Raw genomic sequence first — 16,368 nt, 5'->3', positions numbered from 1 at the left:
GTGTGTTTATGTGGTCAGGAATCCATTGTGACAGCTCATGAATAATTCTAGTCCTGTGCAGGAAGCGTGTGTTTATCTACCCTTTAGACTGCTTATTGACAGAACACACACACACACACACACACACACACACACACACACACACACACACACACACACACACACACACACACACACACACACACACACACACACAGCTCCATTGGAATGATAATGCCACAGATAATTAAGAGTGATACTGAATTACAAAATGGCTGAGATAGAGCCGGTTTCAGTCTAATTAAAGGTTCCTTGTTCCTCTTTTACAGAAAATTAATTTGAATGCACACAGAAAAATACATGCTGGTTGTTTTCTGCCCTGCACACATGCACACACACACACACACACACACACACCAAAATAAACAGGAATAAATGATGCACTCCTGGCAGAAAGCAGGGGTTGCACCCGTCGCACAGTGTTCCTGACCCACAGCCAGAAACATTTATCAAAACAGGCTCACAAAGGAAACGCTGCTGAGGATTAACAGGGCTGGTATCAGTGCCATCAATTTTAATTTACAGTCTGATGAATTAAATCACATTCCATACATTTATTATCTCAATTTATACTTCGTTACCCCTTTAATGCCATTTTTATTTTCATGAATCTGGACATTTTGTTTGCCTGTAACATTAAAAACCAGAGAACTTTCTTAAACTCACTCTAAAGAATGAATGGATTATCAGATTAGCTGCTGATTCATTTTCTGTGCGATGACTAATCGATTAACTGAATAATTGTTTCAGCTGAAATCACTATGATGTTGATTTCTGAGCTCAGGGTTTCACTGTAAGGCTGTCACTCAAAGCAAATGAACAGATGATCACATGAAAAGCAAATAAAGAAGCGATACACATGTTGGTTTGTGTGGAAAGTGTCACAGACACCGGAGAGGTTTGTAACACAATCGTGTGAAGGCTCCACAAAGGAAAAGTCTGAGACCCCTGCAGCGACTTTAACATCGACTGGCTGCTGCAAGCAACCACAGACACACACACACAGACACACGCACACGCACACACAGTGACACTGTGGCAGAGGACCAGTCACTGTGAGCAATCAGAGCAGTGTAGAGAGACAGAGATGCCACACACCTGTCACTATCCATCAACATCACTGCCTCACACTCATCCACTCACATTCATGTCAACCACAGAGAAGAGAGAAGAGAGGAGAGGAGGAGAGGAGGAGAGGGGAGGAGGAGAAATAATCATTTACCAAGAAATCAGAAACAGGAAACAGATCTCATCCACAAGTAAACAACGCACACACGCACACACACACACACACACACACACACACACACGCACACACACGTGCCCCTCATCAGACCAGGCCACCGCCGCCTTCCATCGCTCCATGGTCCAGTTCTGTGGGCTCTTTTGGTGGACAGGGGTCAAAGTGGGCCATCGGACCGGTCTGTAGCTCCACAGGCCCAGAAGCAGAAGGGCCTGCCGTTTGGATGGAGTCATCCAGCCGTCACGTGACTCTGACCACGTGACTCTGATCACGTGACTCTGATCTTTGTACCTGCTTCCAACACATCAACTCAAAGAACTGACTATTCACCTGCTGCCAGATACATCCTGTCCCTCGACAGGTGCCATGGCAACAATATAATCAATGTTATTCAGTTGTGACTGATTGGCACATTTTATATATAATTCTCTGAAAACAGTTCTTCAGAACACAGAGACAGATGCAGATATATGGTTGTTTTTAATTATTTCAAATGTCAGTGGAACAGAACCCAGAGGCTGCAGCTTCACTTTGGATAATGAAAATATCCTGTTGCACGCTGTTGGCATGATGGTGAAGTGTAGCATCCAGTGAATCTGGAGCTTGACTCATACCAGGAATTAAAATTCAGGGCATCTCAGTCTGTGCTGCTTCAGTTCTGACAGTTCTTTGTTTAATCGGTCATTATGTAAGTTAGGTAATGAATAGCTGGAGTACTACTACATATATCCTGAGTAGATCTTTAAAGCACGTGGGATAGAGCAGTAACTGGGATGAGAAAATGATTTACGATGGCAGATGTAGGTGGAGCTCTCACCATCAGGTGTCCAATGAGAATCATTGTTAAACTGGCGGACCCCCCCCCCCCCCTCCCTCCTCCATCAGTTGCAGCCTTGCTACGGGATTTCCCACCGCCCCGGCCCCCCTCCAAGAAATCTGGATCGAAATCAAAAGATATTATGTCTAACTGAAGGAGAACGATTTCTGACAGGTGGCTAAGGGTTTATGCTATAAGCCCATTACCCAGCAACACCTGACAATGTGACAGTGCTGAGTTAATACAATACAGTAATTTTCACATAAAACCCAAACTCAGCCAAATGCATTGACAAAATTATGGAAACATAACAAAACAAAGCGCCATGTTTACTGTGTAATGCTTAATATTCCAGTCAGTTCTTAATTTTTCTGTTAAGATAAAAACTCTCATAACTGACATGTTGTTCACATTTTCATACTGTCCCTTAAATTTGCTGTTTTCTCTAAGTAAGGATATAATTTTCTTTTTTAAATGACTGTAGTACATTTATAAGATCCCTGTTGTATTATAATGCAGTTGTTGTCTTCAGGAGTATATTTCTCCCTGAAGCTCAGTTTGCAGCTGCAACACATTTTGGTTTCTGCAGTTTAACAAACAGAGAGAGAGAGAGAAACCTGATCAGAAGCGTTGAGACGCAGCTTTATCTCCATGTCTCTGAGGCTCACGCTCAGCATCCACACAGAGTTCTGACCAGCGTCCTGCTTTCATCTTTCATAAAGCCCCTCTGAAAAAACAGTGGCCTGCATCAGACGCTTCTGGCACTTCACCGACTTCGACTCATCTTTAAGTTGAACTTTCATGCATGACCTGGTGGCATTTTGGGAAAGTAACGAGTCATCTCAACTGAACGTGGAGTGAAATTTCCCCTCCTTTAATTTTATTACTGGATCACAGAGGAAAGATAAAACTCTGCTCAGCAGGAGGGAAACTGAAGCATCACTACAGTAATACAGTCACACAGGCCAACAGCGCCTCACTATGGCCATCTGCAGAACTGCACCGTCTGGCCCTGTGCATTATGAAACGCATTTTCAGCCACTGATTAAAACGAATAAAGACAGGATCTCTTTCATTCTGTGGATATACAGAGAAGGAAAATATATCTGAGCCACTTAAACCTCATTCAGTGATTCACCGTCAGGGTTTAACCACCTGTGATGTACATGGAATAATAAAAAACAAAGAATAAGATTGAATTTACTGCAGCTGTCACATGATGTAAGCGGTTTGCTGTTAATTGGCAGCTATCAGCTATAGCTGAATGATAGTTTGAGTAAAGTTTGGAGTCAAACATAAGTTTGCTCCATTTTCTGTTTTGTCTTTGTGGGTTTTCAATTATCAGTCAGACAAAACCTGATTAAAGAGTTCTGTGATACTGTGAGTGACTTTCCTTATTGTCTGACATCTCACAGACAAAATAACTCATCGACTGATTAAAGCATCATCACCTGATCAGTAAACAGCAAAAATAATCATTACTTTCGGCCCTCATACTGAAAACTAAAACAATGATGCGTGTTTCAAATTCATGACAGAAACAGCCCACGATGTCTGCGGGTTAGTTATCAAAGCCAATGACTCCTTACAGAGTCCAACTTCAACAAAACACAAGCAGCTGAGAGCAGACGGAGCTTTATCACAAACCGCACACTGCCACAGCTCTGATGACTTCCGGTTTCACCTGGGTTCACCTGGTTTAACCTGCAGTTTAATCAAAAACCACCACAGAGTGTGTGGTCACCAACTTCAACACAACAGCCTCGGAAACACACAATACAACACACACATTCACTTACACACTCAAACCCCACGGCGGGAAATTTAACCGTCAGGAAACAGAGTCTGACTCACCTTATCTGACGTCCATTTAACATGTTCCCTCCTTTTCTTCTTCGTTTCCAGCGGACCAGGTGCGTCTCACAGCTTCCCTCCTTCACAGACCCGACTTATAAAGTCCCACTGCACCTGCTCGTGTCCTTAGTTCTGTCTTCATTGGCGCCTTCTCTGTGAAACACCTGAGCAGGTGTCGTTAGCAGCGCTGAAAAACGAGCTGCTGCTGTTTTAATGGAGATAACGTTGTACTGTCCACGTGAGGACAGAGAAGAACGGAGAGGACTCACAGTTCACCTGCGGACTGGTGCATTCACAGACACACGGTGACATCAGGTGACCGCACCTGTCGGTTTCAAACTTTGAATCAAAGGAGCTAACGTCACCTGTGTTACCGCCTTTTCACCGGGGAGGGGCTACACTCAGCGCCTCCCCGGAAATACAGTTTAAATCACCATGACGTGAGCAATGACAGCGACGAGTCGAGCTAAATGCTAACACCACCATGCTAACATGCTAGTGATTAGCAAGACAAGCTAACATTGGCTAATCCCCACTAACCACAGGCTGCAGCTGAGGCTGATGGGAGCCGCGCTGGTTCTGCAGGTGTCTGACAATAAACCAAAGTACAGGACAAATTAAAACGTGACCTGATGATGGCGCTAAAGTCGGAGGATCACCACAGTTATTAGAGTTCATCCTGAGGGGAACATGAACACCTGAACATGAACACATGAACATGAACGCCTGACCAGCACTGACTTTCAACAAGTCACTGACATTCAAAATACTGAGGAGCAGACTTTCATGAATCACAGGTTTTCAATAATAATGAGACAGCAGATTTTATTTCATATGATACTCGATGCACCAACAGGAAACATTCAACGACAATGCATGCATGATTAATATATCCACTCCATATGCACACACTGTTCAAACAGAAATACATAATCCACAGATATTTGGAGGCTGATGTGTTTGGACAGTAGAGAAATTAAAGATTATACACTCACAGAAAACATGAAACACCAAGTAATCATCACTTCAAGCTTTTGGAACTGGAATAAAAGAGCAGAGAACAAACAACGATCGTCCAAAGAAACCACAGCAACATCAAGCGTGAAAGGAACGAGGGGACATTTTGTTTAAAGCTCACAGCATCCTCATACATTTCATCATCGTTTAAATGCCCAGAACTCAGTCTCATATAATTTAATCTCCTGGCTCTCCCACTACAGACATGGCTTTCTTCAGAAGTGTGTGTCAAAGCTAATGTCAAATGGAAAAATATTCTTTCAAACACAGTCTTGTATCTCACGGCAGTAACATGACAGGTCTGTCAAAGTGTCACAATCGTACAAGGACAGAAACGTGCTCCGACTGCTGGAAGAAAACATTTTAATGAAATGCCTGCAGAAGCCTAATGAGCACACGGCTGTCAGCAAACCTTTACATTCACTCAGAGACACTTTTTCATGCAGGGGCCGAGACGCATCTGCAGCATGTACGGACGGATAGATGCTGACTTTACTGTTGTCTGATGAGGCTTTAATTCATAACTGAGGGATAATACTGTACTGTCAAGTAGGCTGATATGCTGTATATCTACAGGATGAATTTCAGTTATAATAAAGTAAGTTTAAGAAAAATGATCTGAAAATATCAAAACATATGAATATTAAAGAGCAACTTAACACCTTCTGATACTGTTGTATAATCTGACCTCCAGTGGTTTAACTTCCCGCAACACTGCAGTGAAAACCTCCACAGTGCTATTAGTGGGTACGTTTAAAGAAACGTTTGACATGTTGGGGAATATTCTTCCTGTCTTTCTCCAGTTCAGACTGACACACTTTGTCTGGCTCTGTCCAAAGGAAGCAAACCCATCTACCAGCGTCTCCACTGATCACAGATTAACACCTTTTATGTTACTGGTTTAATCAGGGGAGTTTGTGCTGGACTGCCACAGAGGGAAAGAATATTTCCCAAACGTCCACCTGTTCCATTCTCCCTGCAAACACAGAAAAACCTCTGTGTGTATTTGAGTATCTTGCTCCTGTCTCTGGTTGTTCAAGCAGGAATGGTTTGTTGTCAAGGCCACATGAAGGTCACAAGTGTCAGGACAGTTACAGCATCACGTCATATGTGACGGCACAACATTATACTGTATGTATGCAGTGAGGGTTCACTGAAACGGATGGAAGCAGCAGGACTGGTAGCGTGGAAGGTTAATGTTTGGCTTCTCGGGGGTAAAACTCAGCTAAGGTGCTCTGAGGGATCCTCTTCAGCATCTCTTTGGGGAAGATCCTCATGAGCTGCCATCCGATGTCCAGAGTCTCAAACACACTCCTGTTTTCATAGGCACCTGGACACAGGAACACATGTGCATGTGGACTATCAGTAAATCTACCTTATGTTGACACAGTGTTGATCCAGCAGTAACTGAGTGGCTCCTCTGTACCTTGGGAGATGAAGTTTTTCTCAAACTTGGTCAGGAACTCCAGATAGAGCAGATCATCAGCTGTCAGAGCCTCCTCTCCCACCACTGCCTTCATGGCCTGGACATCCTTCCCTATGGCATAACATGCATACTACACACACACACACACACAATACATCTTCAGAGTGGGATGGAAAAGGCCAGTATATGCAGTATGAAGCAGGAGTGTGTGTGTACGTACGAGCTGGTTGGAAACATCAGAGTGGTCTCTGCGGGTCATTCCCTCCCCGATGGCTGATTTCATCAGACGAGAGAGAGACGGCAACACGTTGATAGGAGGATAAATCTGTCGACATCATGATATATAAACACACAGTCACTGGCTGCTCGCACACTTCCTGTCCTGGCACCAGAGGAAAAGTGTTTGAATATTTGGGTAGTTAATTTCCAGCAGAAGGTTCTGACAGTCAGCGTGGTTGGTTTTCTGTTGCTGTTTTATCATTGTTCAATAGAGCAACAATGCAGAATAGCAGCCTGTCGTGTGGCTAAATTAGAAGGATCTCCATGAAACGCTTTGCTCATTTCTCTTTGATGCTGGTGACAATGTGACATTTGTAAAATCTAATCCAGCTCCATGCTGATGAATTTATTAAACCATCATAATTACAGTCCTTCACGCTGCTGATGTCCACGCTGACAGGAAAAAAACAGGCTTCTAATACGTGGTTTAAAAAACAAAACTCTCAGACCTGACAAGACTAATACAGATCTACGAATGCCGTCCAATCAGCAAGCACAGCTGCTGGTCCACTGACAAATGAATTCTCTCTGCACAGTAAGTCCAACTGCAAGTCCCAAATCAAGATCAACACGTTCTACGTCCTCACCAACAAGTCAGGACCAAACTGTGACTGTGACCACCCCAAAAGTGTCTTTTCAGACCTGTCTGTTGTGAAGTTGTCTGTCCACATAGATCTGTCCCTCAGTGATGTAACCAGTCAGGTCAGGAATAGGATGAGTGATGTCTAAGAGACACGAGAACACACTGTGAAAACAGCACTACAGACATTACATTACAGTAAGTGTGTGTAGCAGTGTGTGTACCGTCATTGGGCATGGTGAGGATGGGGATCTGGGTGATGGAGCCGTTACGTCCCTCGACTCTGCCAGCTCTCTCATAGATGGTGGCCAGATCGGTGTACATGTAGCCAGGGAAACCTCGCCGGCCCGGCACCTCCTCTCGGGCTGCAGACACCTGAGACACGGGCCGGACGAGTTGCACGCGTGTGAGTAAATGCACAATTTATTTCCAATTTCCTGAAGTCATTTCAAAATAAATGCGCTGAAATTGCTGCTGACCTCTCGGAGAGCCTCTGCATAGGAGCTCATATCAGTGAGGATGACGAGGACGTGCTTCTCACACTGATAGGCCAAATACTCTGCTGATGTCAGAGCTAAACGAGGCGTAATGATTCGCTCGATGCTGCAATAAAGGAGGTAGTTTATGAGACTGGGAGCTTATTCCCACCTGAACTCCTGATGTAAACATCTCAGAGTCGTGGTTAATGGCTCAACTGGAGGAAGAAACTTATACAATTAAGTGTGAAAACACAACTTTCACTGGAAGAATTTAAAAATACTTCAGACAGTGAACCTGCGAACATCTGACTTATAAAACTCACTCACTCACAAACTTATATTTTCTGGTTCCCAAGCTTCTTGTTCACAAACGTACCAGAGCTGAAGCTGACATGTAAAACAGTGGACATAGGCGTCTTTTGTGTGTCTAATCTGTCCAACTTCCAACATTTCAGGAAAAAAACCTTTTTCTTTAACATATAACGTCTTGGAGCTCATGATATTTGGTAAAGGTCATACGTGGGGTCGTTGGCCAGGTTGAGGAACAAACACACGTTGTCCATGGAACCGTTCTCCTCAAAGTCGGACTTAAAGAACCTGGCTGTCTCCATGTTGACCTGTTAGCAGAGGGAGAGGAACGTCACTTTCTCTGATGAGAAAACAAATCGCTTCACTTAAAGCTGGAAAATGTGTTTTGCTTCTTGTTCTTCCACTGTGTGTACAGCTCCTACAACACCTGGACATACCTGCAGGGTTTATGACATCATCACTAATTTGGAGCCAATCAGAACCCAGTATGAAACTTAAACAGTGTGAGTGAGTAAACAGGGAGTTAACTTTAAGCTCGCTCTCCGCCTTCAAAGGGTCTGAATTTACTGGGGAAGTAAGCTCTCACCCCCATGGCTGCAAATACTATGGCGAAGTTGTCCTCGCTGTAGTCCATCACATCCTTGGACTTCTTCACCAAACCGGCCTGGCGACAGATCTGAGCTGCGATCTGCCGAGGGAGGAGAGCAGGAAGAGGAACATGGAGAACGTCGTGCACATTTCACACTCGCTAACATCATCAGACCAAAGTCATTTCTACATCTTCAGCCTGATTTACACAAAAACAGCTCAAGAAGCGACACAATTCATTCATCAGTGTAATTAATCAAGTTTAATGGGGATTTAGCTCCAAGGATCTGAGACACAGGACGAATCAGTCATCAGTCACATTAATAAGCTTCCTTCCACTCTGAAACAGCAGTGTGTGTGTGTGTGTGTGTGTGTGTGTGTGTGTGTGTGTGTGTGTGTACCTCATTGTGCGGCAGCCCTGCAGCAGAGAAGATGGGGATCTTCTGCCCCCTGGCGATGCTGTTCATGCCGTCGATGGCAGATATTCCGGTCTGGATCATCTCCTCAGGGTAGATGCGACACTGAGGGTTTATGGGCTGACCTGTCACATGAAAACATATTCACAGATTTCTACACATGGAACATTAAAGCAAAATTAAAGCAAATCCTGAGCCACTAGAAATTCTCATGATATTATTCAGGTTTGATTTAAAACTGTCCACTGAGGAGGTTTGGTTCTCATGCATGTTTGTTTGTTTGTTTGTTTGTTTGTTTGTTTGTTTGTTTGTTTGTTTGTTTGTTTGTTTGTTTGTTTGTTTGTTTGTTTGTCAGCAGGATTTCACTGAAGCACTGAACCAAACTTGGTGGAGTCAAAGGAGCAGATCCAGGATTTTATCACTTTCCTTAACATTGTTTCTCAGGATATAATGTTTGGATCCTGATAATGATCTGAATCAGCTGGAAGAAAATGCTGAATCCATGTCACTTAGAGTTTTACTCACTATGTTTTATAAGATAAAACCATAAATCAGTAAAATTTGCCTCATGTTCAGGGACTGACTGACAGCTTTCCTGCAGCCAAACTGGACACTGGACGTACCCATGATGTCCAAGAAGTCTTCAGCCAGGACTGCTGGTCCTCTGTCGATTGGTTTACCAGATCCATTAAACACACGACCTGCACACACACATACACACACACACACACACACACACACACACACAGCATTATCTTACTCTCAAACATCTATGTTCAGTTCGGTTTGACAGTTAAAGGTGAAGGGAAGTTTGCACCTGAATGAACTGGACTTATATATTGTTTTGTGTGTCGTACCCAACATATCCTCAGAGACAGGTGTCCTTAGGATGTCCCCTGTAAACTCACAGCTGGTCTTCTTGGCATCGATACCTGCAGTCCCCTCAAACACCTACAGGGGGCCCAGTGGAGGCACAAAGAAGAGAAGGAAGGACAGAGACAAAAGGACAAATCCCACGTTAAATCTTCTTTCTCTGTGATGTCCCATCTACTCTGTTCTTTCTTATTTCATTTGTTCGGTTTAATGTTTAAGTAAAATTCTGCTCAGATAAACTGTGGAGGAAAGTGAGGAAGGAGACAGGGACAGGGTCTGGGAGCTTCGTACCTGCACCACAGCTTTGGACCCCGTGACCTCCAGCACCTGCCCACTCCTCTTGGTACCATCGGGCAGGGTGAGATGGACGATCTCTGCATACCTGGGGAACTGATGGAGCACAGCAGGACCACGAGCATCAGAGACACGATGTCAAGAGATGGCGGTTACCAAACTGTCACTGTGCGTCAGGAGCATGAGTGTATATGGTGAGAAAGAAGTCAGTGTGTGTAAAAGTGTAAAGTGAGTGTACATAAATAATAATGTTGGTGGTCAGAGCTGAGACAGAAGGAGATCTGAAAAGCTCTGCCAGTCATTTTCCCACTGTCAAGTCTTCAGTGGGATCATGGGTAACAGCTAAACATCAGCGAAGCTTTGACCTGAGCCGAACACACTCCTCCATGTTTGGCTGCTTGTCGGTCCTTCTCCCTCTCAGACTGTCTGAGGTTACCTCCCCGTGCTCTGCTGAGAGGGGTCGGCACTGCCGAGGCCCTGCTCGGCTTTGAAAGATCATCCTCACCTTCACCTGGTCCAAGATCACCAGCGGGCCGTTGACTCCAGACACTGTCTTATAGGCTGAGAAGACAGAACACGAGAGCATGGAGACTCAGTCAGAGCTTGGACAGAATTTCCACGACGATCAAAACAAACAGTGAGTGAAGTTTCGTTTCCCTCCTGCTGTGTGAGCGTCAGCTGACTGGCTGATGGAGATCAACATCAGCCAATCAGCTGGTGATTCTCCTGGTGTTTCTATTATTTTGTCCACCTCATTTCTATCAGTGAGACTCAAACCTGCTCCTCAGTGAATCTACAGTCTCACTCCTGGGAATCACAGGAGAAGCTGCTCACTGTGAACTTTGACCTTTTTCCTGATCGATCAAGACACCTGTCGATGCTCAGTCAGTGCGCACACACTCAGCACGTGACTGACAGGGGGATGAGTGACTGATGATCGGTGATCGATCAGGACAGAATGCTGCTGTTCTCATTCATCTGTCCTGACAGGCTGTGCTGCAGGACTCCTACCTCCGCTCGTGGTGATATGCAGGCATAGAGGGACTCACTGAGGCGGGGCTGCGAGATATAATCCCGGCTCACGGCCATCACATGCTCCCGGGAGGCGGCGGCGGCGGCGGCCGGAGCGGCGGCCGTTGGTCTGTTCCCGCTGACGGCCGAGGAGAACTCGCTCATGGCTCCGTTCACCATCCCTCTGAGCGCCTTCATCGCCATGTTTCCACCTGCCGCAGCTGCAGCAGCGTCCGAGTCGTGACAGCCTCGGCGCATGCGCAGTAACCACACCAGTGGTTTCTTGTCCTATAAATAAATCTCTAAATCAATATACGGCCTCAACAAACGGAGAGACACACAACACAGCACAGCACAAACCATATCAAACATTTATTTACTGAATGTCCCTTTACAGCAGTAAAACCACAGAAACACTCAGATGTTTGAACCATATCCATTCATTTTATACTCAGAAAACCAAGGTCCATCCTCTGATGGAACTAATCGATTAGTTGGTTGGCAGAAAAATTAGCGGTCAATCATTTTCACAGTTAATTAATGATTTAAGTCCATTGTAAACAAACTGCTCCCGGAGGAAATCTTTAATGAGAATAAACCGAACGTGGCTTTTTCTTTTTGAGTCACACGAACTGAGGCGTGAAGTCGTCTCTGATCATTTCTGCCTTCTGATAGAAAAAACTACAGATGAGAAAATATTAATGAAGATGATCCTTAGTTACCTAACTGCAGGGGAAAAGGAGCCACTGGTAAAAAACTGTGGAAAAAACTAAATGTACACTAAATCTAAAAGAGTCCAGAGCTTTAAACATCCCAACATTTATTCTCAGGCTGATCTGAGGTCAGTATGGACGAGGCAGCGTGAGATCTGAACGGACTGAGGGTGGAGGACCAGCTCAGACTCATGACCCTCAGCTGAACTCTGCGTGGGCATCTCCACCTCCACCCTCCACCTGCTGTTTGGGAGTGAAGGTGAATGATGATGATGAGAGGACTGTGTTAGGACGGACATTCTGTAAAGTGAGTGAACTGAACATCTGAACACACAGATCAATGAGAGCAGCTGATGTGCAGCGTAAAACCATCATCACGTCAGTGAACCAATAAAAGAGTCTGATCTGTGCTGGACTTAAACCTCGGAGTCCTGGTCCTGTCTGGGACACGCTAACAGGGGTTATATCTGTTCATTCCGTGTCTGTGGTGGTGTCTCATTTTGGGACCGGCCCACCCCCCCTCAGATCCATCATAGCTGTTGGGCTCATTGGTCCAGCGTGGGGAGTACTGGGGGAGGGGGGGAGGCAGAAGTCCTCTTCCTCTGTCCTCCTGCAGACGGGGGGCTGGACTACTCACTGGCTCGTGTGGGGAGTATCTGGACCTGCTGTCCTCTGAGCAGGGGGGTCTCCACCACTGACTGTCAGGATGGGGGGGCGTCCATTGATACGGGTGGGGAGGGGCTCCCATTAATGGAAGAAAAGGAGGTGGAGGGAGGAAGGGTGGAAGGGGGAGAAGGCCGCCGTGGGGACGGTGATGATGTCCATGCTGTTTTATTCCTGGGGGAGGGAAAGATCTGCAGGAGGAGGGAGAGAGGGAAAAGGTCAGGACTGAGAGAAAAGAGCAACTTCTCTGTAAACAAACAAATAAACAACTAAAGGAAACAAGTGCGATGTATAAATACACAGATCCACCTTAAAATAAAACGTATCTGTATAGAAGGGACCTTAATTACTGTTGGAACCAAAACAGCTGCTTGCTCCTCCTTACCTGTGGCTCCAGGTGTCACTGACGTGTGGTCTCTCCTCTCTGCTGCCAGAGTCCAGTGAAGCGTAACGTGGCCGATGCACGGCACAGCCTCTCGTCGGCTCCTGCTCCGAGTCGTCCATCCCTTCATTACTGAAAACAATCACACGGGACAAATCAACAAACCAAACCACAGAACAGTGGTGGAAATCATGCGTGGCACAGACTCTTCATCATGGCACAAACATGAAGCTGTGGCCTCTGGTCAGAGACGCGTGTGAAGACGGAGGATTAACGTCCTGTACAGATTCAGTTCAGTCTTCAGGGTTTTACAAGTCCAGACTCGTTTAATGTGAAGAGGTTACGACAGCTGATCCTCTCATTCAACACAAGAAGAAACGCATCAACAGATCGAATCACAGAGCTGTGTTGTATCAGGGTTGTCCAGCAGGGGGCAACACAGACACATACTACAGTGCAGTGTGGACAGTGGGACGTCTTCCTGGGACCACCGCCTCCCACGGGCCCACCACCGCCTCCCACGGGCCCACCACCGCCTCCCACGGGCCCACCACCACCTCCCACGGGCCCACCACCTGGGGGAGGTGCTGTGGGACTTTGGTGCATTGTGGACTGGTCAGGTTGCCCCCGCAACCCAGATAAGCCGCAGATGATGACATGACATGACACTGCAGTACATGTACACGGGACCTGATCAGGCTTACTTTAAATAAAAAATAAAAATAACCAGGCAAGAAATAGATAACACAAAAGAAAAGCAAGATAATACAAGTAAATACTGAGAAAATACTAGAATGTTAAATGATAAAGTTGAAGGGTGCAAATGTATATTTACCATACAGATATATAGTGTGAGCTTAAGTCACTTTCAGTATATGTGATGATGTTGCACAGTAAGGGGATATTTCACATGGTGGTGGTAAAAACACAGTAAAACTCTGAGTATTTACAGTGAATATGTCTGAGTCTGCATCACCTCCTCTTTGGTCCACGCTGCAGGTCTTCCAGATAGTTCTGTCTCTCGATGGCGTGGCCCCGGGACGAGTTGAACACTGAGAGCAAAGAACGTTAAAGACGTTTTACTTCTTTTCTCAATCGCGCAGCAACGAACTGTCGGAGAGGTTCGCAGAGAAGACTCTGACGTCAGTACTCACACTCTACGGCCTCTTTAGGATCCATCCCATCCACATCGATCAGATACCTGCAGATCAGAAACAGCTGTTTAACACGGTCCACGGCTCCTGCTGGAGCTGACACCGTGCGGCTCATACTCACCTGCAGATCAGATAACCGGTGCGGTTCAGACCGTGGGTGCAGTGGACTCCGATCAGCTTGTCTGTGATGGAACAGCCAGTTAGCAGGTGCATCCAGGTACAAAGCAGACAGTCACATTAAAGGTGGTAACAGAGCTGCTGTGCTGAAGTCTCTGTGTCGTCCAGACATCAGAGCAGGAGTGTTAGTGTTTCTGTGAATTCAAATATTCTGAGACACGGCCCTGATGTACGGAGGCGCTCGGTCCTAACCGAGAGGGACCTGTCCACCAGTGAGAAAACAGACAGGGAGCCAGGGCAAGGACGCTAACACTGAAAAACCTGTTCCTGTGTCCTCACCATTGTCTGCGTTGTCTCGTAGGAAGCTGCGTACAGCTCGTTTGAAGCTCAGGATTGTAGCGTCGCTGGGGACCTCGTGACCAGCTGTGAAGATCTTCACAAACAGCAGCGACTCTGGAACGTCCTGCACAAAAACACACGCCCCTTATTTCACCGTTACCCACTGAATTTAAAGAGAACCCTTTAAAATGCCGGCTGAGATCTGGCCGAGTGTTTTCCTGAGTTCACCTGCACTTTGTAGTAACGTGTGGTGAAGGTCAAGTCAATGATCAAACCCAGTTCCTGACCATCTTTGCTCAAAGCGTCCAGCAGCTCCCACGGCCCGAAGACGTCCGAACACGCAAGCTGCTGGTTCAAAGACTAAAGACAACACACACATGTTCGTGAACATCCGTCTCACTGTCCACGTCACAACAAGCTGCTGAGTCTCTGACCTCTGACCTGTTTCAGGGGAACTTTGAAGGCGATGAATCGTGTCCCGTCGAGTCTTTTCCCAACAGCTTTATAATCCAGCCACCTGAGGACAGGTTACACACACACACACACAGAGCAGAGACACACACTGTGTTAACTCTGACAGATGTAGAGGAGAGTCTGAAACAGCGAGCGTGGACTGAAGCTGCAACACGAACAAGACTGAAACTGAATCTGCATTTTTCCTCATGTCAAACAATGAACATACAAACAGGTTCAGCCTGATCAGCTGAGCCTGTTGATGCATCAGCTGATCGGCCTGATCAGCTGATCCATCTGATCAATCGACAATTAAAACACTTCAGTGAGACACACACACGTTCATTCATCACCATGAACGAACACACACACACTGCTGTTTTTTATGTTTACCTGTCTGCGTTCAGCTTGGTTGTTGTTTTGTTGTGTTGTTGTTGTGTGTGTGTGTGTGTGTGTGTGTGTGTGTGTGTGTGTGCCCCCCGCGTGTCTCTGAGCCGGTCTCTCCGCGGTACTCACCGGTCCGGGACGCCGTTTTTCTTCTTACTGTGTCGGGACATTTTCAAACTGTCAATCTGTCGCTGTTTGTTTGTCTTTGTCGGTTTTTAACAAACTATTTTAAAAGCAGTAAAAAAAAAAGCTGAACGCCGCCACGTGCAGCCACAGACACGGGTCACCTGCCCACAGGTGTTTACCGACCGGAGACGGTGCAGCGTCACAAACACGGACGACAGGTAGAGAGAGAGACCCGGGACTTTCACACCGCTCACGGCCTCACGTTTACCGTCTCCGCATCTTTTATTCTCTCAGTTTCCTTTTCTCAGAAACAACTGCGGTCGCGTGGTGATGATGTCACGACACGTAATCTGACGCACGACTGCGGCTGGGCGCCACCTGGTGGCCTCGCAGCGAAACACAGAGAAAAGGACAGAACCTGAAAGAAAGGACCAAAAAATAGAGAGAACACTGTGTTCATTCATTTCTGCTGAATTCATATATTTATACATTATTGTGATTTTTTTACATTAATTCACAATCTTCTATCAGAAACAAGAAATATGTGAGAAACATGGAGATAAACGTAGAAATGTAAATAAGAATCATTCTCTTCACTCATGTTCTCGAGTCCTGATTTTACATTAGAACGTGTGGAGAACAGGAAGAGAACAGCTCAGGATCAGTGATGGAGGCGCAGCCTATCAGGTCTATGGATCCTGACATTGTTCCTGATAAGATGGTAGGAATGGCTGAGGTGTGAACATCTACACCTGAATGACCAATGAGGAAATTAGTCTGTTGAGAATGATCATGAGTTATGGAAAAGG

General features: G+C 45.9%; 2 protein-coding genes across 2 annotated transcripts; both read right to left on the bottom strand.

Annotated features, from left to right (window-relative positions):
• Positions 1–6,163: 6,163 nt before the first annotated feature.
• Positions 6,164–11,429, bottom strand: atp6v1b2 (ATPase H+ transporting V1 subunit B2). Its single transcript, XM_041058980.1, has 14 exons — positions 11,264–11,429; positions 10,720–10,775; positions 10,212–10,310; positions 9,905–9,998; positions 9,671–9,748; positions 9,033–9,172; positions 8,630–8,731; positions 8,254–8,351; positions 7,735–7,858; positions 7,480–7,630; positions 7,318–7,400; positions 6,617–6,721; positions 6,397–6,526; positions 6,164–6,300 (listed from the first exon to the last, which is right to left on the bottom strand). Exons 1-14 carry the CDS (start codon positions 11,427–11,429, stop codon positions 6,164–6,166), a joined length of 1,563 nt encoding a protein of 520 aa, XP_040914914.1.
• A 156-nt stretch (positions 11,430–11,585) lies between these two features.
• On the bottom strand, positions 11,586–15,874 carry dusp11 (dual specificity phosphatase 11 (RNA/RNP complex 1-interacting)). The gene is made up of 9 exons (XM_041059777.1): positions 15,563–15,874; positions 15,035–15,110; positions 14,822–14,953; positions 14,594–14,717; positions 14,259–14,319; positions 14,138–14,184; positions 13,960–14,035; positions 12,987–13,115; positions 11,586–12,792 (listed from the first exon to the last, which is right to left on the bottom strand). Exons 1-9 carry the CDS (start codon positions 15,601–15,603, stop codon positions 12,390–12,392), a joined length of 1,089 nt encoding a protein of 362 aa, XP_040915711.1. The 5' UTR covers positions 15,604–15,874; the 3' UTR covers positions 11,586–12,389.
• Between the last annotated feature and the right edge of the window lie 494 nt (positions 15,875–16,368).

This window comes from Toxotes jaculatrix, chromosome 16 (genome assembly GCF_017976425.1).
Source record: "Toxotes jaculatrix isolate fToxJac2 chromosome 16, fToxJac2.pri, whole genome shotgun sequence".
Taxonomy (NCBI): domain Eukaryota; kingdom Metazoa; phylum Chordata; class Actinopteri; family Toxotidae; genus Toxotes; species Toxotes jaculatrix.
This window is presented reverse-complemented; position numbering and strand designations above follow the sequence as displayed.